We start from the raw sequence: 24088 nt of genomic DNA, 5'->3' as shown, positions 1-24088 counted from the left end.
ATGTTTAGTCATCATTTCTGACTCCCTTTTTAATTATAGTTCCAATGACAGAGTTTATACTCCATATTCAGGAGCCAATATATATTAGTGATGGTGTTCTTTGGCCTGTGGACTACAAAGATTGTTCAGTGGATCACCAAAAACCAAATGTGATTGGGGAGTGCTCATCAGACCAAAAGGATGAGGATGCATTTTTAATAAATTACAAGGAAAAAAAATAATACATAAACAGTTAAGAACATATTAATTTAAAATAGTGGATCATGTCAACATTGTTCTTTATCTTTTTTGTGTAGAAGTGACTGATATTTGAATTTTTTCTTTCATAACTTATATCAATAATTCACCAAAAGAAAATGAATCATGCTTATTTTCAAATGTGGTGGAATAATGACCACATAAAATCATGAAGGACTCCTAGAACATAATAATATATCTGGTGGTCCTACTGACCACTGGTCAAACACAACAGGATATTCACAAAACTTACCCGATCCAGGCCGTGGTACAAACAGATTAAGCAGATGGTGTATCATATCCTGAGCATACGGATTTGGATTTTCCTTCACTGGTCGCGGGACACACACTTTTGGTGTCGTACAAGCAGACAACCACTCAAAGTAGACCAGAACACATTCTTTGATTGTCTCATGTTCGGAGAGTGGTAAGCTCAGTCCAAAACACAGCACCTGGGTATAGATATCAAGAGATTCAAACATCCAAATTTTGAGAAATTTGAAATTTGCCAAATACATATAAAAGAATTTCTGTTGGTACAATCTTATTAACTAAAGTTTATAATAAAGATCCTGTATTTTGTAGGTTACAAGCAAAATTTACTCAAAGTTTTTTCTTACAGATGTAGCTAGGTATTTACTCCAATTTAGTTTTTATTGTGAAAACAGCTTTGGCTCATCTGATTGTTTGAGCTGTTCATACATGATTGAAAAAAACTAACTTTAAAGGATGAAAAAATTTGATGTCATTTTATGACTTCTGGTCATAATGTTGCCTGTGATTTTGATCAAAAAGTTCTTATTGAATTACTCAATTTGTATAAACTATTTATCAATGTTTGAAAAATTGACTGTGTGCTAATCACAATTTTTGTTTTAATTAAATAATTAATAATAAAGAAAATCACATGATAAATTTCAGAATAAGTTCTTCTGGTTTGCAATTTGGATATCTTTCAAAAGGACTATTGATGGTGTTGGCCACAGCCCATTATATATATATATATATATATAATTATTGGCCCCCAAATCCCCTGAAATATGTAATATATCCCTGATTGAGTTAAGATGGTAGTATTCTATTATTATACCGCTCTAGCTGCCAGGGAAACATTCAAAATATGCATAAATTAAGCGAATGTGGAAAATTTGTATTTTTTTCCATCTATTTTTGGTAGTTTTTCTCTAAGCAACAATAGAGCACAATCTTGAACTTACTTTATATTTAATTATTTACTGAGAATATACATCTTCAGAAGAAATATGAAGTTTGTTCAAGATGCGTTCAGATGAAAAGCAAAAAATAGGTGAAAAATGAAAAAAAAATTCACATTAGCTTAGTTTATGCATATTCCGGATGGTTACCATGGCAACTACAACTGCAATGCTACATAAATACCATACTAATTGTATCAGAGATATATTAAACATCCAGAAATTCAACAATTTAATCATTAAATAAAATGTTTTGAAATTCGACGGATTTGGGGGCCAAAAAGGGCCAAAACCATACATGGTCCATGAGGAAGACTGCATGTGAAGTTTATACCTCCATTGCCCATTTAACATCCTTGTCTGTGTTGAGGTTTGATGGCTCTGAATTGTTGGCAGCGAGGTTGATACTTGAAGCAATGTGCTTGACAACTGTGAAAGCCACATCCCGGCCGACAACAGGAGGGAACTTGTGCAGGACACTTTGGTTGGCCTTGTCGCATTGGATGTCATCTTGAAGCGAGGCCCACTCAGCATACATATTTATTAGTTCTACTGACTGTATAAGGCTCGCCTTCAGAACCTCTAAGGCTCTATGCAGATAATCATCTCCAAATTTCACCTTAAAAAAAAAGAAGTATAAATTACATGATGATTTTTTTGCTGAACAATATATGCAGCTGATTATCATCGATATTCAAGGGGTTACTATCACGTCTTTATACTCCACCCCTAAAATATTTCACAGTAAATCTTAAGGCTCAGTGTGCAACCAACCACAGATGAGACGGTAGTTTGGTCATTTGGTATACATATATATATCAAAATAATTTAATAATAATACACTACACGGTTGCACTGAAAATGTGTAGCTTTGAAGATAGACATCACTATCCATGTAATCTTCAAAGGAAGTCTCTGCAATTCTGTTTTTGGTTATTTTTTCTCCTGATCTGCCATTATTAGTACTAGTTTTGCTATGTAATATTAATATTCCAAGGGTGGATTTAAAGGTCCAATACCTTTCCCAAACGGCTTTAAATTTTTAAAATGGAAATGTAAAACGAGATTGATAATTTCATAAAGTCGCAAAAGTTATCAATTTACCGGTAATACTACGCTTATCATCACCTTCTGAATAATTCAATTTAAATAAATAAAATGTTAATTTTCATAATGCGGGTCATCTTGTGTTTCCCGCCGTCGTCCTAAATGCCGCGCGGTAGTTGATTATCACTGCACCAGAAGGCAAAACAGTGAAATGAAACCCAACTGTTATCATATATTACACAGGATATCTTGCATAAGCTTCATGTTATAACCTCATCTTATGCCATCGATATATATTTTCTTATGTTATCTATGATTTTTAGAAACCTTTAAATTTTGCTCCGGAAAGGTAGTGGGCCTTTAACAACAGTTACATTAGCTGCAATATTGTAGCTCAAAAGACTTTTAGACAGAAAATGGTGTTGTCTTTAGAGCTACAATTGGTGCCTATTACTGCTAATGGAGCAAAGTAATGATTACGCAAACCTTTATAAAACGTTTATTTGCATTTCATCTTACTTGTTCGATATCGCTTATTTACTAGGCAATAAAACTGAACCATGTAGATTATCAAATTCCCACCGAGGCATTATTTTTTTACATAATACATATGAAGGTCTTTCTGAAGGGGATTTCTACGGCAAGTCCAGAAATTGTGACTATGACGTCGTGTGAGCAGTACGGTAGATATTAAGAATGGAAGTTATGTTTGTTTTTGACAAAAATAATATGTAAATGCATGTATACGTATAAAATAATTGGAAACCTACAAAAAGGTAAAGAAAACTGTGCCCGAGTGACTTTCCGAGGCAGCGCTCCACTACGACACATAGGGACCAACAGTTCTACAGTTAGGCCTACATGTAAAGTATGAGAATGAATACTGATAGGCTTAGACTAGCTACTGTTGTAGAGGAAAAGGCTTAGACAATACTTGTTCACTTTTATTCTGTTTAGGAAATTATCAATACTTGGATATTAAGAGGGTACAGTACAGTTAATCTAGGTTCAGTGACTGAATTCCAAAAATAATACATCCCATACACTTATAACAGATAATATTTTAGCCACAGTAAATCTATTTATGCAAATCTTCCACGATTTGCCATACTGGAGAATTACATAAAATGAATGAGACCGATACATGTACATTGGCTGAACCAATTATCATGGTAGGCCTATGTCTTACATCGAGCACTATTAATGTATTTTTAGTTACCGTCCGTTAGCCTAGCTAGGCCAAGGGCTTGGTCAATCATGATGCACAGGTGTAATAAGGTAGGCTAAATCTCCAGTGCATTTTTTAAAACCACTGCACAGGTAACAATACGCAATTACCTGCAAAACTAGCAATTAGCATTTATGTTGTATTTACCTACACTTCCATCGATCAACAGTGCCTGACGACCATCATTTGCATCACTATTTATCCAAAGTCGTACGCCTGAAATATCAAAACACGGAAGATAACTCTTTACTTCCTATAATAGGTGGCGCTGTAATTCAAGATGGATGCCTCCATGGAGCAGGTGCGCTGTGTTTGCAATATTGCTTTCAAATAGGAAATAATGTATCTAGCTCACAAAATATTTTTCTTACTTCAAATTGTATATACATATTGCAGTTTTTTTTTTATATTTCTGGTGCTGTTTTGATACCTTGTTAATTACGTGTTGATATCATCATGTAGCCGATGCTTACCGAAAATCTACTTTCACTTTGACGTTTTTACATATATTTGTGGTCTAAGAGTAAGGCATACAATATATGACTATGTTGAAGTTCAACAGCTATTCTTGGTGATAAAAGCAAACGATCTTAAATCAGAATTGGCACTTAACTGCATCATGCAAGATTTATTTTATTTGTGACTCCCTTTATTCAGTTACATTTGTACATGTTATTCTGTATTTTGATGTTATATCCAATTTAGTCAGAAGGATTCTGCCTATCTGACCAGCTTAATTGACCAATAGTCATAACCCTTCAAATAACTGTGTCTAGAGATTATTCTGAGTCAACTTTTGAACTTTTGATATTTTCTACATCAACAATATGTTATAAGAAGAGTGTACCAGGTGTAAATGATGCCTGATATCCATTCTTCAGCTGTTCTTCACGAGCTTGTTCCACACTTCACTGAATGATATGAAATAGATATATATACGCGTTGTACATGTAGATAAGCATTTGAAGCAGAAATGGATTTGATCGATCATTGTGACCAGGTCGCTCAGTCGATGGTGTTTGGAGGTCTTACTGATATTTCAATTTAATCTTTCAGATGGCATCATTTGCTGATGAAGACAGTACAACAGCTGATATTATCACTTGTCTGGAACAATGTGGTTGTTGTCCTAGATGTATATTTAGATTTTTGGGAGAAAAGAATCCTTCAAGTTTCAAGTGTTACCCAGAGGTATATTATCACTGTGATGTTTAACTAATGTTGTATTTTAACTATGGTTTATCAAACTTTATGTAACATTTAATGACATACATGTTAATATATAAGTATAATAATAAAATACATTTTAATGATACATTTACATTGAATAACATTAAGTATAATTTTGTTTGATATTTTTTGTCTTTTCAGTCTTTTCATTTTGCCACTGAATTGTATTGTCTGGTTTGTCAGACAGAGTTCAGTTCATGTTCTATGATTACTAATTATTACTATTATAACACAATTGTTCCTTGCCCACAAGATCAATCAACTAAAGAGTCTATTTATAGTCCATATTTTATATATAGCCATACAATCAAATGAGCATGAGATGTATGTTTGCAGGCTATAAAGGAGGCCCTAAATGATATGAAGAAGAGATCTATAGTCAAACCAGAATCCTGTGACAATACAGATGTTGATATGAGTCGAGGTGATGGTCAGCCTTGTCCAGCCTGTCTCGGTATACTACAGCAGTATCTAGACAAACCATTCTTAACAAAGGTACACCTTGCAGAGGTTTCATTATCTTTCAGGAGAGGCGGTACAATTGCAATTTCAGGGGGTACTATTCTATACCATCTGTATGCTATCTAATGTAATTTAGCCCAAATCAGGCGGTAACACAGCTAATTTCAACCGACAAAAAGTACTGGGTAGTGCCTAATATTGAAACCACTGACCTTGTGTGACATCACATTAACTCAATCCATCAATGTTGTTGATTTTTTCCACAATGAAATGTTCAAGTCACAGAATAAGGAGAGTTTTCAGAAAATGTTTATAGTAGATCAAGGTAGATTAGCACATTAATGATTAGCCTACAGGATATTTTGATTTATAAGTATTTAAAACAGAAAGAGTTATTTGTGTAATCATGAATTAGTAAAATAGTTTCTACACAAAAGTTCAAAAATAAGATTACCACTGAACTATGTACTTTACAGAATATATTCTTGAGTATCCAGGTATTACCGTATGATTACTTTCAACTCTACATATGAATTATTATTTTGTTTCTATTTTAGATAAAAGATTATGTGACTGATGCTGAGTATGAGTTTAAAAGTTTCCTCTGTTCTCTCACAGTCCCTGTGTGTGTCCTTATACGAGAGGTAAGTACATTGATAAACTGTATTGTTACTGGGATATGCCAATGGAAATTTTATTTTAAAGTACTTTTTGTGCTTGATTTATCTCAAATAGTCTTAATAGTTCGAAGTGATTTCTGAGGCTTATAACGGGCCCTTTTTCTCATTAAAAATATTTCATAAATGTTCCTTGTCATAAAAGTTTTGCAGTTTATCTTAGAGATTTCTTAATGATTTCTCAATTTTCTTCTTTAAATGAAGTATAGTAGTAGGCCCATCCTGATTCAGTGGAAATAAAAGAAGATAATGATATCTAAGGGATTAATTAGTCTTGCAGTATTTGAAGGCAGTTAAAGAATAGTACAGATTTTTGTCTGATTTTAACCCAATAAGTAAATGTAATTTTCTGAGTACATTATATAATTATAAATGTAAAAAGCTTTCTTTCTATTTCAGAGATCTGTTTTAGTACACCTACGAGAAAAATTCAAGTAAGTTATTGTTTTTTAAGATATTTAGACTGACTACATCTGATAATATGAACCAGTTATTGAAAATAAATATAAGAATGGTACATGTATAAGCTCACATGCTCAAATGTTCCACATAATATTGGGATTAAAAACAGGTCAAGCATGCTTAAATCTCCATTTTCATTGGAATTTTGTGATTTATTTTTATCTAATTCTTGTTAGTTGGTTGTTATAGACAGGTTTGACCTATTTTTACTGATTGTCTGTTTATGTAGGGCAGTGTATGAGAGCGTGACAGAGTCTGATATTCCTCGGGTCAAGGACGTGTGGAAGTGGACAGCTGGACCATTGTTGGGCGATTCTTTAGGTGTACCATTTGATCAAAAGGTAATATAAGATATTTTCATTAACTCCACATTTCACCATTGACTCAATATGAGAAAATTAAGGACTTTCTGATATCATTACTGAACTCACGTTCTTGAAATTGTACCTAATATTTTATTTTTTCGTTTTCTTACAGAGTAACTTTGATATTGCAATTACATTTAATTATCCTAAGACATTCAAGGAGTGTGAGATTTTGTAAGTATTCTACTCTAAATGGAATTTTGATACAAATGTATAAATATGTTGTAAGCAAAAACATCAGGTGCAGATATGAACTTGACAAATGCCACAGCATACTGTATTATAAAATAATAAATGAATACCAAAGGTAAACCACGTTTTAAATGTTCTGAAGACACTTTCATAGAAAACATTATCTTTGAAAAAGTTCGAGATAGTTAAAACTGTATTGTTAATTTGTTTCCAAATTTTGACTTACTGGTATTCCCCTATACCCATAACTCGTTAATTGAAGAGTGCTCTAATGACAAACTTCTGTCTTGATTTCAGCCTTGATTTCCAACCTGAGGTTTTCAAAAGAAGAAAGTTTAAAAGGGTAAGCAATCTTACCAATCAATTATAATTATATAATAGCTTTTTTTTTTACGTATAACACAATCTGTATCCTTCTACTCTAACATATAGTCCAACCAATTTGATATTACAATTAATATCATCTTCTTCAAGTGATTTTAGTCTCTGAACATGAAATCTGAATAAGAGAAAGAGATTTTAGGAAGTTTCAGAGAAATTTGTCACATTTGTTGAAATTTTTGGCTTCTCAGTAACCAAGGGACAAGACAAGTGTTGAAGATGCATTACCTGGAGAAAAATAGCATGTGGTCTAGATGAGTACTTGGCAATTGTTACACATGAGATTCAGCTCTCTACCCAGAATAAAATGTATATACTATTAGATAGATTATAGGTATACATGTATAGTGATTTTGAACCTTATGCATGTGTTGTTTTCTTCAGGGCCAGGGAGAACTGTTTAACAGGGCTAATGTTGGCAAGGCATTAAAGGATATGACTGACCAGAAACTAAGAAGGTAGATTTATATAAATCATTGTCTTGTTAACAAAAAATCTATGAGTTCTTTTTTCAAAGTTCTTTGTTATAGACACAAGATTTACATGTTCTTTATGAGTGAGGATATGAGAGTAACGGGGGAAACCGATGTGGAGATGCAGGTGAGCCTATACTATTTCACAGGAAGCCAGGTGGTGTGATGGATAAGCCATTTACTTTTCTCCTGTCCACTGGTGTTCATGCCAAGACATGAAATAGTCATGAGATACCTGCAACCGGATTCATAAAAGTTCATAGTTAATTCATGTCCAAATGAGACTTTTCTCTTAAGACTGCTGAGAAAATGACAAATTGTAAGAATTAAGATTGTTTGACTCAAAGTGTTATTGACATGAAATATATTTAATTATTATCATTACATTTATTGAAAGCATGACCTTACATTTAAATATTGGTGTTGTAGAGTGTTCCAGACACCTCCCACCATACCTAAGGTCGCGTGTGAGTGTGAGTCCATCACCTGTACCAGGGAACCTCTCTACATTGCTGGTAATACACTGAGTTTGTACTTGTAATATATTTACATTATACACATTGTAGACGTATGACTATAGGAGCTATAACTTTATGATCATTGCTTTTCTTTTGCTTTGTACCTAATATAACTGGTGTAATTTTTATGAGACTGTCCTGATATTTCACTTCCATTAGCAAGTCTACCAGTACTCTGTAACATTTCTGTCCAATTAAGGTCTTTGAAATTGTCAGAAATGTAAAGTGGCATCCATACAATAACAATCCAATCTTTTGTTTAATACCTTATTTTTGTTGTTACAGGTAGATACAATAAACACAATCGCTCGCTGAGTCAGACGCCCTGGTTTGTCGATGGTGTACGTAAAAGTGAATCGTCAGTGGAGGAGAAAATCTGTGATAATCTACAGAAGCATTTCAAATATTCAGGTAATTAATGAGGTGATTGTACAACCAGAAGTTAATTAATCGATATAATAAGATCATTAATTTCAAAACTGTTGATCTCTAGATAATGGAATATAAGATTAGAAAATAATGCAAGCAGACTCATTTTCACAGCTACTGACATTAACATTTTCATGTTACCATCAATTATTTTGTAAATGCTGGTTGCCCTCGAAATATACATAATTTAGACACACACGAAAATGGTTTACAAAATGCCTGCATGGTATAACTGGGGGGCCTCTGGTTCATTACTTGATAACAAATCTTTTGTTTCCAGACTCCAAGTTCTCAGCCTCGGGTCGTGAGGATGTTGATGTTCTTATGCTGGGAACAGGTAGGCAGTCTGATTGGTTTTTGTCTCTATTAGATACTATTAGTGTACTTATTTTAGCACAAAAGCAAAAGTAATTTGATGGTTCAATACTAGAAATAGGGAAAAACTATTTTACAAAATACAGCACTGTACATGAAATAGCACTTCAAAGACAGCGCGAAAAGTGCTAAAATAGTAAAAGTAGCACTACAGTAAACAAAAAGTTTAGAAATTTTGAAGTGGACGTCACATCAAATATCATATTTAGAAATATGAAAATTTCAATTTATATGAAAGATTTTATGTCATTCTTTTGTGGAATGAAAAATATAGCTACAATTGGTTAACAGGTAACATGAAAACTTTTGAATTGAAGTATTTTTTTATTGGTTCAAGATTGATATTTCGCTTTACATTCAAACTTAAATTGCAACAAGTTTTCCCACCATCCAGCTGTCTTATGATTATTTGATAAACAAAACAAAAAAAAAGAAAAAGAAAAAAATCCTTGTACTGCATTCTTCTGTAAAAATTCTGTTATCTTCATGAATATGGCTTGTTGTAGTTAAAAAGGCAGTTATCTCCCTTTACTTGTAATACTACCAATTGAATACCTTGTGTTATTTTTCAGGGCGACCATTTGTTGTGGAGCTTTTGGATCCTCATAAAGTAACTTTTTCTAAGGCAGCCATATTAAACATACAAAAGGTAACGTGATCAGCTTAATGTTTGTAGTTCATGCTTTTACTGGTGTGTTTCATTCTATCTTTTAACATGCAAATCAGTTCTCAGACATATTTACTTATAGTAATTGTTTCAGTCTCATTGTTACACTACAATGTTGGTTGTATATCAGTTTTTATCCCTGGATAAAATGGGATGGAAATATTGTGTTAGCCATGATTAATAGAATCTAACATGGGCCTGTCAGGTGGACAGGGATATCTCAACCCGAGTGAAAGATTTTGGCTTATCAACTGGAGGGAGGCTTAATTGCCAAGGGTTTATGGTCAAAATCTTTCCCTGTACACCTGACAGGCCCATGTAAGATTCTTTTTCTCCCATACTTTAACGAGAAATGGTGAAGAACGTTACTGTGCATAAAAATGGTTGCCTCATGTATTGATGATGTCACTGTCTAGCGCGTGTGAGCTGTCTTTTCCCTACTTCTGTAAAAGACAGAGTTATCTTTTCCCTAGCAACCGTTGGATAACCCTGTCAAGTATGGGAGAAAATCAAATCCCATGATGACTTTTAGGATCTTATCTTTTCTCTTCTTAACGGCTCCCTTGACAGAAGTTGACACTCTCACAATTTTGGACTTCTGTTGATCATGAACATTTAATCCTGTTGGTAAGGCTTTGAGTTCTGTCCCCTGAACAAGATTTTGTCTGTAAACTACTTGTTTCAGCCTTATGTAATGAAGCTTCCCTCTTAACATCTCATAAATGTTGGAATATAACTGCATTGTATAAAATCATAAAAACAGTAAGTAACAGGTTGGATAGGTTGAGTGAGATATTTTACAGAGGGCTAAAGATTAAGATGTTTGAGAAACAAAGTCACATTAGAAGATAATGATATATAAAAAGTGTTTCTATTTTAGGAAATCAATACAGCATCATCTGAGGTCCAAGTTAGAGATCTACAAATTGTAACCAAGTAAGTGGAAAGTTGACAATTGATTTGTCAAACTTTAATTTAAGTACAATGCTCTTTTTTGAGGCCTCATTTCAATTGCCCAGGCATAAGACCAAAACTATCAAAACTGTATAGGTTTCCAATATTAGCACCTTTTCATTTTTTCAAATTTTTAAATGCCCATAGGGCTTATTTGGTCGAATATGGTAATGAATATGTGGTGTTAAAATGGTAAAATAAGGGGAAAATTTTCATGGGATAAATGGAAATTTTTGTTGAAGATTAAATTTCACCATCTAGACTCTTATGATTTTATTTTACTTGTGTTTAAAGCAATTTTGCGTCAGTTTATTCTCACAATATCCTATCGCCCACGAAATATGCGAAAATTGATCACACGATTTAACCTTGATTATGTAATTAAAGGGAGGCCACTAACAAGCTGAAGGAAGGCGAGATGGAGAAGACAAAGACGTACTTGGCTCACTGTTGGAGTTCCGACGTGTTATCAGCGGAGAAACTTGAGGAAATCAGCGCCATGACAGTAAGGACCTCCTAATCAGTTACTTCATAAAAAAACACAGTCAAAATAAAAATCAATTTAAAATGAAGTTTTGGTTGATATGACAATCAAATAATGCTAGCTGAAGGTCATATTCAGTGTGTATACAATTTTTAATATGGTGTGTTTGGAATCAAATTGAAATGTTAAAAACATCGTTATTTTTCAATTATTTTGTTGTTTTATTTTCAGAATATTGTGCTACAACAGAAAACACCTGTTCGTGTCTTACACAGGTACGTTTTTACCAATCAATCAAAACCTTGTAAACTTTAAACATCATTAACTTCAAACACTCATAACTTCAACAACTCCGAGTTGTAGCTGCAATGTTATACTACGTAGGTGATTGGTCTTGACAAAACTTCACATTTAAATATTTCAACCCTTTAAACACTTTCCACACTAGATCCCAGATCTTTCAAATTTTTAAAAGGAATGGAAAGAATGCTCCACCTTTGACAGTAAGACATTGATAAATTATTCTTCCTTTTATTACTTGTCCCTTGATTTGATATCATCATCTGATTTAATGATAACATTTTGTTAAACATCACAACAGAAGAGTCTACTGGTATTTTCACTGTTGTTTTTCTCACTAATATTAAAGGGACAATTCAGTGAGGCTAATTACTTACATAACGACGAAGCAAAATATCACATAAATGTATTGTTCTACATTCCTTATGAAACATACGACAAGAAATAGTGACAAATACCACAACGTTGTTCAGTATTTTGATTAATACCATTGAAATTCTAAATCGTTGATCAATACGATTAAGCAGGTACAACATGTACGCTGTACCCTTACCCGAGTCAAAGTAACGCATGTTAAACAAATGCAATACATAACCACTGAGGAGTTGGTGAAATTATTTTTAGACAAGAACATGCATCTATTAATGTTAACACAACTGTAGGAGAGTTTTGAGAAGTTCTAGACAAAAAATTCTTTATTACACAGACAAGGGTCAGGGTTCGGCATACAAGGCTATGAGTAATGGCGATTGAACATTTCACATACAATTGACTACAGTGGACTTTTCTGGCATATCAAAGTAAAACCAACTAGTCTAATTTCCATTAGAACTGGGTTTTTTTCCGAAATATGTGCGAGTTTTAATGTACTCTTAGACCGAATTGTCCCTTTAAATGCCTAACGGTGACAAAGGAGAAAACGGTGTACATTTAAAAAAAACCTAGTATTTTCATTTTTCTCACCACCATTGTAGACGCCCATTGGCAACAAGGGAGAGAACTGTGTACACTATGTCTGCAGAGAAGATTGACGATCATCATTTCAAACTAAACCTAGAAACACAGGCTGGAACGTATCCTTGATAATTTGTATGGTGGTTTTAGAGTGTCATTTGTGCTGAACATTTTTTTGTCAAATAAGTACTGGCATATGTATATCAGAGTGTGAGAATAGGACAGTACATGTATTCATAAAGTAATAAAATAATTGACATAGCATTAAGGATGAGGTTGTCTCCCCTTAACTGGTGAATATAAATATTTGATATAATATGTCAAGCAATGTTCTTTATCAAAAATTGTGAAGACAAGGAGAATAATTGATAAAGTGTTGATCTTTAATGCTGTCAGATACATAAAAGAATTTGTTCATGGTGATTTTGGTCGCACAACACCAAACATGAGTACATTAACAGGAACAGAGTGTGATATCCTACAGCTTGATGTACTGGTAAGTATCCCTTCCACCCCACCCCTCAAACACCCCCACCCCCTCTCCCTAGGAACCGAGTGTAATATCCTACAGCTTGATGTACTGGTAAGTATCGCTCCCCACCCCTCAAACACCCCCAACCCCTCTCCCTAGGAACAGAGTGTGATATCCTACAGGCTTTGATGTACTGGTAAGTATCGCTCCCCACCCCTCAAACACCCCCCACCCCCTCTCCCTAGGAACAGAGTGTGATATCCTACAGCTTGATGTACTGGTAAGTATCGCTCCCCATCCCACCCCTCAAACACCCCCATCCCCTCTCCCTAGGAACAGAGTGTGATATCCTACAGTTTGATGTACTGGTAAGTATCGCTCCCCACCCCACCCCTCCAAACACCCCCACCCCCCTCTCCCTAGGAACAGAGTGTGATATCCTACAGCTTGATGTACTGGTAAGTATCGCTCCCCACCCCACCCCTCAAACACACCCTCCCCACCCCATCCCTCAAATACCCCCACCCCCTCTCCCTAGGAACAAAGTGTGATATCCTACAGTTTGATGTACCGGTAACAATTAGTATACAAATATGATAAATATTCATTATTATACTATATTTTATATAATGAAATGCTGCCTTGTAAAATTTTCCCCTTTGGAACTGTCTGGTATGCTCACTAAATTCAGTTTAAAATATTCTTCATATGATTTATGTGACTATGAGAGTCCAATGATGCTTTGTGTGTTGGAAGTTTTGATTTCATACAGTCCTCTTTCTAACTGTTTCAGGCTGTGTTACTGGACTGGCCAGAACATATAGACGACAGTTGATGGAATCAGAAAAAAAGGAAGATTCTTATCGTAAGCGATGCAATTATCACAAGCTGTGTAGTGAATTTGTAGGCTGTACCCAGAGCATTTCTGACATGTGAAATTCATGTTGTGTTTGTAATCATGGAAGGAGTTTTACTACATTACTGTGGGAATGAAACTCTCCTTCATTTGACACCATACAAGAAATCAAAGACAGAGTTGAAGATCGTGCTTGCACTAGCTGTTACATATTAGGAAACAAACAGAAACTTTTCCATAGACATGCGTACATGTATATAATTATGTATGTAAGAAAATGCTTCGATTAAAGAAAAAAGGGAAGAATACACAATTGATAAATTTGTGATATATTTTTTATTTTATAGTCTGTAGGCTATTAAAACACTTCGAATAATTCTATTGTGATTTTGTTATTGTCTTTTAAACAACACTTACAACACAGAGAGGACCCAGTGGTAGCTGGATAGTAAAGGTTACATTCTACTCCTACCCCCTATATACTCTGGGTAGTGATTTCAAAAGTAGCAGCTGGATGCTGTCTGCAAGTTTGTGGCTTTTCTGCAGGTACTTTGGGTTTTTTTCCATTACAAAGACCTGAAATAAAGAAGGAGAAAAAAGAAAAATAACTAAACAAATATTTTGAATCAAAGTACATGCCTGTACTTCTGTATGTCTGTTGACAACCTGATGTTGATTTCAATGTGTCTAATTTGTGGGATGAGTTGGTCTGTCCTGACGTCCTAAGTTTACATGTTCAACCTTAGAAATTCCAAAGGCACTTAAAAGATAAGAAAAATGAAGTTATAATGATATTATTTCTTTGAAGATGCAATGATGATGTTTGGGTCGCAGTTATAGATGCAGCAGCAAAGCTGTTGTTTATCAGGGTAAATAATTAAACCTGCCATCAACAAGCCTTTGGGAGTATTAGGCAGCTTTAAACAATGAATATTTTTTGATTACTTTTAGTAAAAATGTATAGCAATGAAAATTACCAGTTTTTGTTTACATACAAGATATTTGTTTCTAAAATAAGACATTCTGGAAAATTCATAGAGATGTCTGATTTTAAGATTAACTAGTAATTAGGAGAAGAGGGAGGGGTGTTTATTTTGGCAAATGTATATGGCTAGCAGCTCACTACTATGGACAGTCTATGTCTGTTCAGGGGCTTCATGGGTTTGAGTGTAAGGGAAGGGTAATTAGGTGTAAGGGTAGGATGTTTGGGTGTAAATTGTAAGGGAAGAGTGTTTGGGTGTAGGGGAAGGGTGTTTGGGTGTAAAGGTAGGGTGTTTGTGTGTAAATTGTAAGAGAAGAGTGTTTGGGTATAAGGGAAGGGTGTTTGGGTGTAAAGGTAGGGTGTATGTGTGTTAATTGTAAGGGAAGGGTGTTTGGGTGTAAGGGAAGGGTGTTTGGGTATAAATTGTAAGGGAAGGATGTTTGAGTGTAAACTGTAAGGGAAGGGTGTTTGAGTGTAAGGGAAGTGCGTTTGGGTGTAAGGGAAGGGGGTTTGAGTGTAGGGGAAGGGTGTTTGAGTGTAAGGGAAGGGTGTTTGAGTGTAAGGGAAGGGTGTTTGGGTTTAAATTGTAAGGGAAGTGTGTTTGAGTGTAGGGGAAGGGTGTTTGAGTTTAAATTGTAAAGGAAGGGTCTTTGGGTAAGGAAGGGTGTTGAGTTTAAATTGTAAGAAGGGTTTTGGGTGTAAGAGAAGGAAGGGTGTTTGAGTTTAAATTGTAAGGGAAGGGTGTTTGGGTGTAACAGAAGGGTGTTTGAGTTTAAATTGTAAGGGAAGTTTGTTTGGGTGTAAGGGAAGTGTGTTTGAGTGTAAGGGAAGGGTGTTTGGGTGAAAGGGAAGGATGTTTGAGTGTAAATTGTGTAAGGGAAGGGTGTTTGAAGGGAAGGGTGTTTGAGTGTAGGGAAGTGTGTTTGAGTGTAAGGGAAGGGTGTTTGAGTGTAAGGGAAGGGTGTTTGAGTTTAAATTGTAAGGGAAGGGTGTTTGAGTGTAAGGGAAGGGTGTTTGGGTTTAAATTGTAAGGGAAGGGTGTTTGGGTGTAAGGGAAGGGTGTTTGAGTTTAAATTGTAAGGGAAGGGTGTTTGGATGTAACGGAAGGGTGCTTGAGTTTAAATTGTTAGGGAAGTTTGTTTGGGTGTAAGGGAAGTGTGTTTGGGTGTAAAGGAAGGGTGTTTGAGTTTAAATTGTAAGGGAAGGGTGTTTGGGTGTAAGGGAAGGGTGTTGTAAGGGAAGGGTGTTTGGGTGTAAGGGAAGGGTGTTTGAGTTTAAATTGTAAGGGAAGTGTGTTTGGGTGTAAGGGAAGGGTGTTTGAGTGTAAGGGAAGGGTGTTTGAGTTTAAATTGTAAGGGAAGGGTGTTTGGGTGTAAGAAAAGGAAGGGTGTTTGAGTTTAAATTGTAAGGGAAGGGTGTTTGGATGTAACGGAAGGGTGCTTGAGTTTAAATTGTTAGGGAAGTTTGTTTGGGTGTAAGGGAAGTGTGTTTGGGTGTAAAGGAAGGGTGTTTGAGTTTAAATTGTAAGGGAAGGGTGTTTGGGTGTAAGGGAAGGGTGTTTGAGTTTAAATTGTAAGGGAAGTGTGTTTGGGTGTAAGGGAAGGGTGTTTGAGTGTAAGGGAAGGGTGTTTGAGTTTAAATTGTAAGGGAAGGGTGTTTGGGTGTAAGAAAAGGAAGGGTGTTTGAGTTTAAATTGTAAGGGAAGGGTGTTTGGGTGTAACGGGAGGGTGTTTGGGTGTAAGGGAAGGATGTTTGAGTGTAAGGGAAGGGTGTTTGAGTGTAAATTGTAAGGGAAGGGAAGGGTGTTTGGGTGTAAGGGAAGTGTGCTTGGGTGTAAGGGTAAGGATGATTGAGTGTAAATTGTAAGGGAAGTTTGTTTGAGTGTAAGGGAAGGGTGTTTGAGTTTAAATTGTAAGAGAAGGGTGTTAGGGTGTAAGAGAAGGAAGGGTGTTTGAGTTTAAATTGTAAGGGAAGGGTGTTTGGGTGTAACAGAAGGGTGTTTGAGTTTAAATTGTAAGGGAAGGGTGTTTGGGTGTAACAGAAGGGTGTTTGAGTTTAATATGTAAGGAAAGTTTGTTTGGGTGTAAGGGAAGTGTGTTTGAGTGTAAGGGAAGGGTGTTTGGGTGAAAGGGAAGGATGTTTGAGTGTAAATTGTAAGGGAAGGGTGTTTGGTTGTAAGATAAGGGTGTTTGGGTGTAAGGGAAGGGTGTTTGGGTGTAAGGGAAGGGTGTTTGAGTGTAAATTGTAAGGGAAGGGTGTTTGAGTGTAAGGGAAGGGTGTTTGGTTTTGTAAGGGAAGGTGTTTGGGTGTAAGGGAAGTGTGTTTGGGTGTAAGGGAAGGATGTTTGAGTGTAAATTGTAAGGGAAGGGTGTTTGGATGTAAGGGAAGGATGTTTGAGTGTAAGTTGTAAGGGAAGGGTGTTTGGGTGTAAGATAAGGGTGTTTGGGTGTAAGGGAAGGATGTATGAGTGTAAATTGCAAGGGAAGGGTGTTTGGGTGTAAGATAAGGGTGTTTGGGTGTAACGGAAGGGTGTTTGGGTGTAAGGGAAGGGTGTTTGAGTGTAAGGAAGGGTGTCTGAGTTTAAATTGTAAGGGAAGGGTGTTTGAGTTTAAATTGTAAGGGAAGGGTGTTTGGGTGTAAGATAAGGGGTGTTTGAGTTTGAATTGCAAGGGAAGGGTGTTTGGGTGTAAGGGAAGGGTGTTTGAGTTTAAATTGTAAGGGAAGGGTATTTGAGTGTAAGGGATGGGTGTTTGAGTGTAAGGGAAGTGTGTTTGGGTGTAAGGGAAGGGGGTTTGAGTGTAGGGGAAGGGTGTTTGAGTGTAAGGGAAGGGTGTTTGGGTTTAAATTGTAAGGGAAGGGTGTTTGGGTGTAACGGAATGGTGTTTGAGTTTAAATTGTTAGGGAAGTTTGTTTGGGTGTAAGGGAAGTGTGTTTGGGTGTAAAGGAAGGGTGTTTGAGTTTAAATTGTAGGGGAATGGTGTTTGGGTGTAAGATAAGGGTGTTTGGGTGTAAGATAAGGGTGTTTGGGTGTAAGATAAGGGTGTTTGGGTGTAAGATAAGGGTGTTTGGGTGTAAGATAAGGGTGTTTGGTGTAAGATAAGGGTGTTTTGGGTGAAAGGAAGGATGTTTGAGTGTAGGGGAAGGGTGTTTGATTGTAAGGAAAGGTGTTTGAGTGTAAGGGAAGGGTGTTTTGAGTTTAAATTGTAAGGGAAGTGTGTTTGGGTGTAAGGGAAGGGTGTTTGAGTGTAAGGGAAGGGTGTTTGAGTTTAAATTGTAAGGGAAGGGTGTTTGGGTGTAAGGGGAAGGATGTATGAGTGTAAATTGCAAAGGAAGGGTGTTTGGGTGTAAGATAAGGGTGTTTGGGTGTAAGGGAAGGGGGTTTGAGTGTAGGGGAAGGGTGTTTGGGTATAAATTGTAAGGGAAGGATGTTTGAGTGTAAACTGTAAGGGAAGGGTGTTTGAGTGTAAGGGAAGTGCGTTTGGGTGTAAGGGAAGGGGGTTTGAGTGTAGGGGAAGGGTGTTTGAGTGTAAGGGAAGGGTGTTTGAGTGTAAGGGAAGGGTGTTTGGGTTTAAATTGTAAGGGAAGTGTGTTTGAGTGTAAGGGGAAGGGTGTTTGAGTTTAAAATTGTAAAGGTAAGGGTGTTTGGGTGTAAGGGAGAAGGGGAAGGGTGTTTGAGTTTAAATTGTAAGGGAAGGGTGTTTGGGTGTAACAGAAGGGTGTTTGAGTTTAAATTGTAAGGGAAGTTTGTTTGGGTGTAAGGGAAGGTGTTTGAGTGTAAGGGAAGTTGGTTTGGGTGTAAGGGAAGGGTGTTTGAGTGTAAGGGAAGGTGTTTGGGTGAAAGGGAAGGATGTTTGAGTGTAAATTGTAAGGGAAGGGTGTTTTGAGTGTAAGGGAAGTGTGTTTGGGTGTAAGGGAAGGGGGTTTGAGTGTAGGGGAAGGGTGTTTGAGTGTAAGGGAAGGGTGTTTGAGTGTAAGGGAAGGGTGTTTGGGTTTAAATTGTAAGGGAAGGGTGTTTGGGTGTAACGGAATAATGTTTGAGTTTAAATTGTAGGGGAAGGGTGTTTGGATGTAACGGAAGGGTGCTTGAGTTTAAATTGTTAGGGAAGTTTGTTTGGGTGTAAGGGAAGTGTGTTTGGGTGTAAAGGAAGGGTGTTTGAGTTTAAATTGTAAGGGAAGGGTGTTTGGGTGTAAGGGAAGGGTGTTTGAGTTTAAATTGTAAGGGAAGTGTGTTTGGGTGTAAGGGAAGGGTGTTTGAGTGTAAGGGAAGGGTGTTTGAGTTTAAATTGTAAGGGAAGGGTGTTTGGGTGTAAGAAAAGGAAGGGTGTTTGAGTTTAAATTGTAAGGGAAGGGTGTTTGGGTGTAACGGAAGGGTGTTTGGGTGTAAGGGAAGGATGTTTGAGTGTAAGGGAAGGGTGTTTGAGTTGTAAATTGTAAGGGAAGGGAAGGGTGTTTGGGTAAGGGAAGTGTTTGGGTGTAAGGGAAGGGTGGTTTGGTGTAAGGGAAGGGTGTTTGGGATGGGAAGGGTGTTTGAGTGTAAATGTAGGAAGGGTGTTTGGGTGTAAGGGGAAGTGTTGTTGAGTGTAAGGGAAGGGTGTTTGAGTTTAAATTGTAAGGGAAGTGTGTTTGGGTGTAAGGGAAGGATGTTTGAGTTAAGTGTAAGGGAAGGGTGTTTGAGTTTAAAAGGAAGGGTGTTTGTAAGTGAAGGGTGTTAGGGTGTAAGAGTAAGGAAGGGTGTTTGGGTGTGTTAAGGGTGTTTGTAGTTGTAAAGGGAAGGGTGTTTGGGTGTAACAGAAGGGTGTTTGAGTTTAAATTGTAAGGGAAGTTTGTTTGGGTGTAAGGGAAGTGTGTTTGAGTGTAAGGGAAGGGTGTTTGGGTGTAAGGGAAGGATGTTTGAGTGTAAATTGTAAGGGAAGGGTTTTGAGTGTAAGATTGGGTAAGGGTGTTTGAAGGGAAGGTGTTTGGTGTAAGGGAAGGGTGTTTGAGTGTAAGGGAAGGGTGTTTGGGTAAATTGTAAGGGAAGGGTGTTTGGGTGTAACGGAAGTGTGTTTGAGTTTAAGGGGAAGGGTGTTTGATGAATGTAAGGAAGGGTGTTTTGAGTGTAAATTGTTAGGGAAGTTGTTTGGGTGTAAGGAAGGTGTTTGTGTTTGGGAAGGGTGTTTGAGTTTAATTGTAAGGGAAGGGTGTTTTGGGTGTAAGGGAAGGATGTTTGAGTGTAAATTGCAAGGGAAGTGTGTTTGGGTGTAAGATGAAGGAAGGGTGTTTGAGTTTAAATTGTAAAGGAAGGGTGTTTGGGTGTAAGAGAAGGAAGGGTGTTTGAGTTTAAATTGTAAGGGAAGGGTGTTTGGGTGTAACGGGAAGGGTGTTTGAGTTTAAATTGTAAGGGAAGGGTGTTTGGTGTAAGAAGGGTAAGGGTGTTTTAGTTTGGGTGTAAGGGAAGGGTGTTTGGGTGTAAGGGAAGGGTGTTTGGGTGTAAGGAAGGGTGTATTGAGTGTAAATTGTAAGGGAAGTTTGTTTGAGTGTAAGGGAAGGGTGTTTGAGTTTAAATTGTAAGGGAAGGGTGTTTGGGTGTAAGGGAAGGGTGTTTGAGTGTAAGGGAAGGGTGTTTGAGTTTAAATTGTAAGGGAAGGGTGTTAGGGTGTAAGAGTAAGGGTGTGTTTGAGTTTTTGTAAGGGTAAGTAGGGAAGGGTGTTTGGGTTGAAGAAGGGTGTTTGAGTTTAATATGTAAGGAAAGTTTGTTTGGGTGTAAGGGAAGTGTGTTTGAGTGTAAGGGAAGGGTGTTTGGGTGTAAGGGAAGGTGTGTTTGAGTGTAAATTGTAAGGGAAGGGTGTTTGGTTGTAAGATAATGGTTTTTGGTTGTAAGGGAAGGGTGTTTGGGTGTAAGGAAGGGTGTTTGAGTTTAAGGGTTAGGAAGTTTGAGTGTAAATTGTAAGGGAAGGGTGTTTGGGTGTAAGGGAAGGGTGTTTGGGTGTAAGGGAGGTTTTTGAGTGTAAATTGTAAGGGAAGGGTGTTTGGGTGTAAGGGAAGGATGTTTGAGTGTAAGTTGTAGGGAAGGGTGTTTGGGTGTAAGATAAGGGTGTTTGGGTGTAAGGGAAGGGTGTTTGAGTGTAAGAAGGGAAGGGTGTTTGGGTGTAAGATAAGGGTGTTTGGGTGTAAGATAAGGGTGTTTGGGTGTAAGGGAAGGATGTTTGAGTGTAAGGAAGGGTGTTTGAGTTTAGTAAGGGAAGGGTGTTTGAGTTAAATTGTAGGGAAGGGTGTTTGGGTGTAAGATAAGGGTGTTTTGGGTTTGAATTGAAGGGAAGGGTGTTTGGGTGTAAGGGAAGGGTGTTTGAGTTTAAATTGTAAGGGAAGGGTAAGGGAAGGGATGGTGTTTGGGTGTAAGGGAAGGTGTTTGGGTGTAAATTGAAGGGGGTTTTGGTGTAAGGGAAGGGTGTTTGGTGTAAGGGAAGGGTGTTTTGGTTTAAATTGTAAGGGAAGGGTGTTTGGGTGTAAGGGAATGGTGTTTGAGTTTAAATTGTTAGGGAAGTTTGTTTGGGTGTAAGGGAAGTGTGTTTGGGTGTAAGGAGGTGTTTTGAGTTTAAATTGTAGGGGTGGTGTAAGGGTGTAAGTAAGGGTGTTTGGGTGTAAGGAAGGGTGTTTGGGTGTAAGGATAGGGTGTTTGGGTGTAAGTAAGGAAGGGTGTTTGGGTGTAAGGAAGGGTGTTTGAGTGAAAGGGAAGGTGTTTGAGTGTAGGGAAGGGTTGTTTGATTGTAAGGAAGGGTGTTTGAGTGTAAGGAAGGGTGTTTGAGTTTAAATTGTAAGGGAAGGTGTGTTTGGGTGTAAGGGAAGGGTGTTTTGAGTGTAAGGGAAGGGTGTTTGAGTTTAAATTGTAAGGGAAGGGTGTTTGGGTGTAAGAGAAGGATGTTTGAGTGTAAATTAAGGAAGGTGTTTGGGTAAGGGGTGTTTGGGTGTAAGGGAAGGGGTTTGAGTGTAGGGAAAGGGTGTTTGAGTTAGTGGAAGGGTGTTTGAGTGTAAGAGGGTTGAGTGGAAGGTAAGGTGTAAGGAAGGGTGTTTGGTGTAAGGGAAGGGTGTTTGAGTGTAAGGAAGGTGTTTGTGTAAGGGAGGTGTTTTGAGTTAAATGTAAGGGAAGGGTTTTGTGTAAGGGAAGTGTGTTTGGGTGTAAGGAAGGGTGTTTGAGTTTAAATTGTAAGGGAAGGGTGTTTGAGTGTAAGGGAGGTGTTTGGGTGTAAGGGAAGGGTGTTTGAGTGTAAGGGAAGGGTGTTTGAGTTTAAATTGTAAGGGAAGGGTGTTTGGGTGTAAGGGAAGTGTGCTTGAGTGTAAGGGAAGGATGTTTGAGTGTAAATTGTAAGGGAAGGGTTTTGGGTGTAAGATTGTTGGTGTAAGGGAAGGGTTTTGAGTTTTGGGGAATGTAAAGGGAAGGTTTGTTTTGAGTTTAAATTGTAAGGGAAGTGTGTTTGGTTGTAAGGGAAGGGTGTTTGGGTGTAAGGGAAGGGTGTTTGAATGTAAGGGAAGGGTGTTTGAGTGTAAATTGTAAGGGAAGGGTGTTTGGGTGTAAGGGAAGTGTGTTTGGTTGTAAGGGAAGGGTGTTTGGGTGTAAGGAAGGGGTTTGAAGGGAAGTGTTTTGAGTGTAAATTGTAAGGGAAGGGTGTTTGTTTGTAAGATAAGGCTTTTTGGTTGTAAGGGAAGGGTGTTTGGGTGTAAGGGAAGGGTGTTTGAATGTAAGGGAATGGTGTTTGAGTGTAAATTGTAAGGGAAGGGTGTTTGGGTGTAAGGGAAGTGTGTTTGGTTGTAAGGGAAGGGTGTTTGGGTGTAAGGGAAGGGTGTTTGAATGTAAGGGAAGGGTGTTTGAGTGTAAATTGTAAGGGAAGGGTGTTTGGGTGTAAGGGAAGTGTGTTTGGGTGTAAGGGAAGGATGTTTGAGTGTAAATTGTAAGGGAAGGGTGTTTGGGTGTAAGATAAGGGTGTTTGGGTGTAAGGGAAGGATGTATGAGTGTAAATTGCAAGGGAAGGGTGTTTGGGTGTAAGATAAGGGTGTTTGGGTGTAAGGGAAGGATGTTTGAGTGTAAGGAAGGGTGTCTGAATTTAAATTGTAAGGGAAGGTTTTTGAGTGTAAATTGTAAGGGAAGGGTTTTTGGGTGTAAGAGAAAGGTGTAAGGGAAGGGTGTTTGGGTGTAAGATAAGGGTGTTTGCGTTTAAATTGTAAGGGATGGGTGTTTGGGTGTAAGGGAAGGGTGTTTGAGTTTAAATTGTAAGGGAAGGGTATTTGAGTGTAAGGGATGGGTGTTTGAGTGTAAGGGAAGTGTGTTTGGGTTAGGGTTAGGGTTAGCCCTAACTCTAACCCCAAGTGTGTTTGGGTGTAAGGGAAGGGTGTTTGAGTGTAAGGGAAGTGTGTTTGGGTGTAAGGGAAGGGTGTTTGGGTGTAAGAGAAGGGTGTTTGGGTGTAAGGGAAGGGTGTTTGAGTGTAAATTGTAAGGGAAGGTTGTTTGGGTATAAGGGAAGGGTTTAATTGTAAGGGAAGGGTGTTTGAGAGTAAGGGAAGGGTGTTTGGGTGTAAATTGTAAAGGAAGGGTGTTTAAGTATATATTGTAAGGGAAGAGTGCTTGGGTGGTTGGGTGTAAGGGAAGGGTATTTAGGTGTAAGGAAAACGTGTTTGGGTGTATGGGACGGGTGTTGGGGTGAAAGGGAAAAACTCTTTGACCCCAGTGAAAAATTTCGCACCTGTATGTAAAAAGTGGTCATGGTATCCAAATGACCAATGGTCACCCACACATTAAGAGGTAGATAAGGGAAGTGGACATTGATCGGAACACTGATGTATACAGGTACTCCTACGTATAGATTAGGGTAGGTACTAGTTAAACATGCTGGGTGGGTTATAAGTACAAAATATTTATCTGATCTAAGATAACACCTACATGTACACATCTACATTTGATCCTGTAGAATCTATAACTCTGAGTCACATTATTTGTTCATGGTTTGCATTTTTTGTCCTGGTGAAGCGAACTTTTAATGATCATGGTAAATCATGTGTAATGAACTTAACTTTTGATGTGCGGAATCTAGAAAGAGTTCAAATATTTACATAATTTTTTATTATTTATTATCCTTGCATTAAACATACACACATGTT

General features: G+C 37.4%; 2 protein-coding genes and 1 long non-coding RNA gene across 3 annotated transcripts in view; 1 reads left to right on the top strand and 2 right to left on the bottom strand.

The window, feature by feature from the left end:
• LOC138317925 (ral GTPase-activating protein subunit beta-like) overlaps positions 1 to 3970 on the bottom strand; it is a 41776-nt gene extending 37806 nt beyond the window's left edge. The window contains exons 1-3 of the mRNA XM_069259900.1: positions 3878 to 3970; positions 1786 to 2070; positions 491 to 689 (exon numbers count right to left, since the gene is read on the bottom strand). Coding sequence (XP_069116001.1) covers positions 491 to 689; positions 1786 to 1989 — 403 coding nt within the window. The 5' untranslated portion in view covers positions 1990 to 2070; positions 3878 to 3970. The remainder of the gene's footprint in view (positions 1 to 490; positions 690 to 1785; positions 2071 to 3877) is intronic.
• Positions 3971 to 3981: 11 nt separating this feature from the next.
• LOC138317927 (tRNA pseudouridine synthase Pus10-like) lies at positions 3982 to 14358 on the top strand. The gene is made up of 19 exons (XM_069259905.1): positions 3982 to 4027; positions 4783 to 4917; positions 5293 to 5451; positions 5976 to 6062; positions 6495 to 6529; positions 6787 to 6898; positions 7035 to 7096; positions 7412 to 7457; positions 7880 to 7953; positions 8398 to 8483; positions 8772 to 8897; positions 9196 to 9252; positions 9863 to 9939; positions 10838 to 10893; positions 11299 to 11416; positions 11627 to 11670; positions 12670 to 12768; positions 13046 to 13145; positions 13915 to 14358. Exons 1-19 carry the CDS (start codon positions 4007 to 4009, stop codon positions 13954 to 13956), a joined length of 1536 nt encoding a protein of 511 aa, XP_069116006.1. The 5' UTR covers positions 3982 to 4006; the 3' UTR covers positions 13957 to 14358.
• LOC138317928 (uncharacterized) lies at positions 14295 to 23979 on the bottom strand. The gene is made up of 2 exons (XR_011207824.1): positions 23674 to 23979; positions 14295 to 14553 (listed from the first exon to the last, which is right to left on the bottom strand). It is a non-coding gene; the product is annotated as an uncharacterized lncRNA (long non-coding RNA).
• Between the last annotated feature and the right edge of the window lie 109 nt (positions 23980 to 24088).

The sequence above is a fragment of the Argopecten irradians genome, chromosome 3 (genome assembly GCF_041381155.1).
Source record: "Argopecten irradians isolate NY chromosome 3, Ai_NY, whole genome shotgun sequence".
Taxonomy (NCBI): Eukaryota; Metazoa; Mollusca; class Bivalvia; order Pectinida; family Pectinidae; genus Argopecten; species Argopecten irradians.
Note: the sequence above shows the minus strand (reverse complement) of the source record. Positions and strands in the feature narration are given on the sequence as shown.

Coding starts and splice junctions, on each gene's coding strand:
- LOC138317927 (XM_069259905.1), top strand. CDS start 4,007: ATGGATGCCTCCATGGAGCAG. Junction 8,484..8,771: donor GGAACCTCTCTACATTGCTG/GTAATACACTGA, acceptor TTGTTGTTACAG/GTAGATACAATAAACACAAT. Junction 11,417..11,626: donor AGGAAATCAGCGCCATGACA/GTAAGGACCTCC, acceptor TTTTATTTTCAG/AATATTGTGCTACAACAGAA.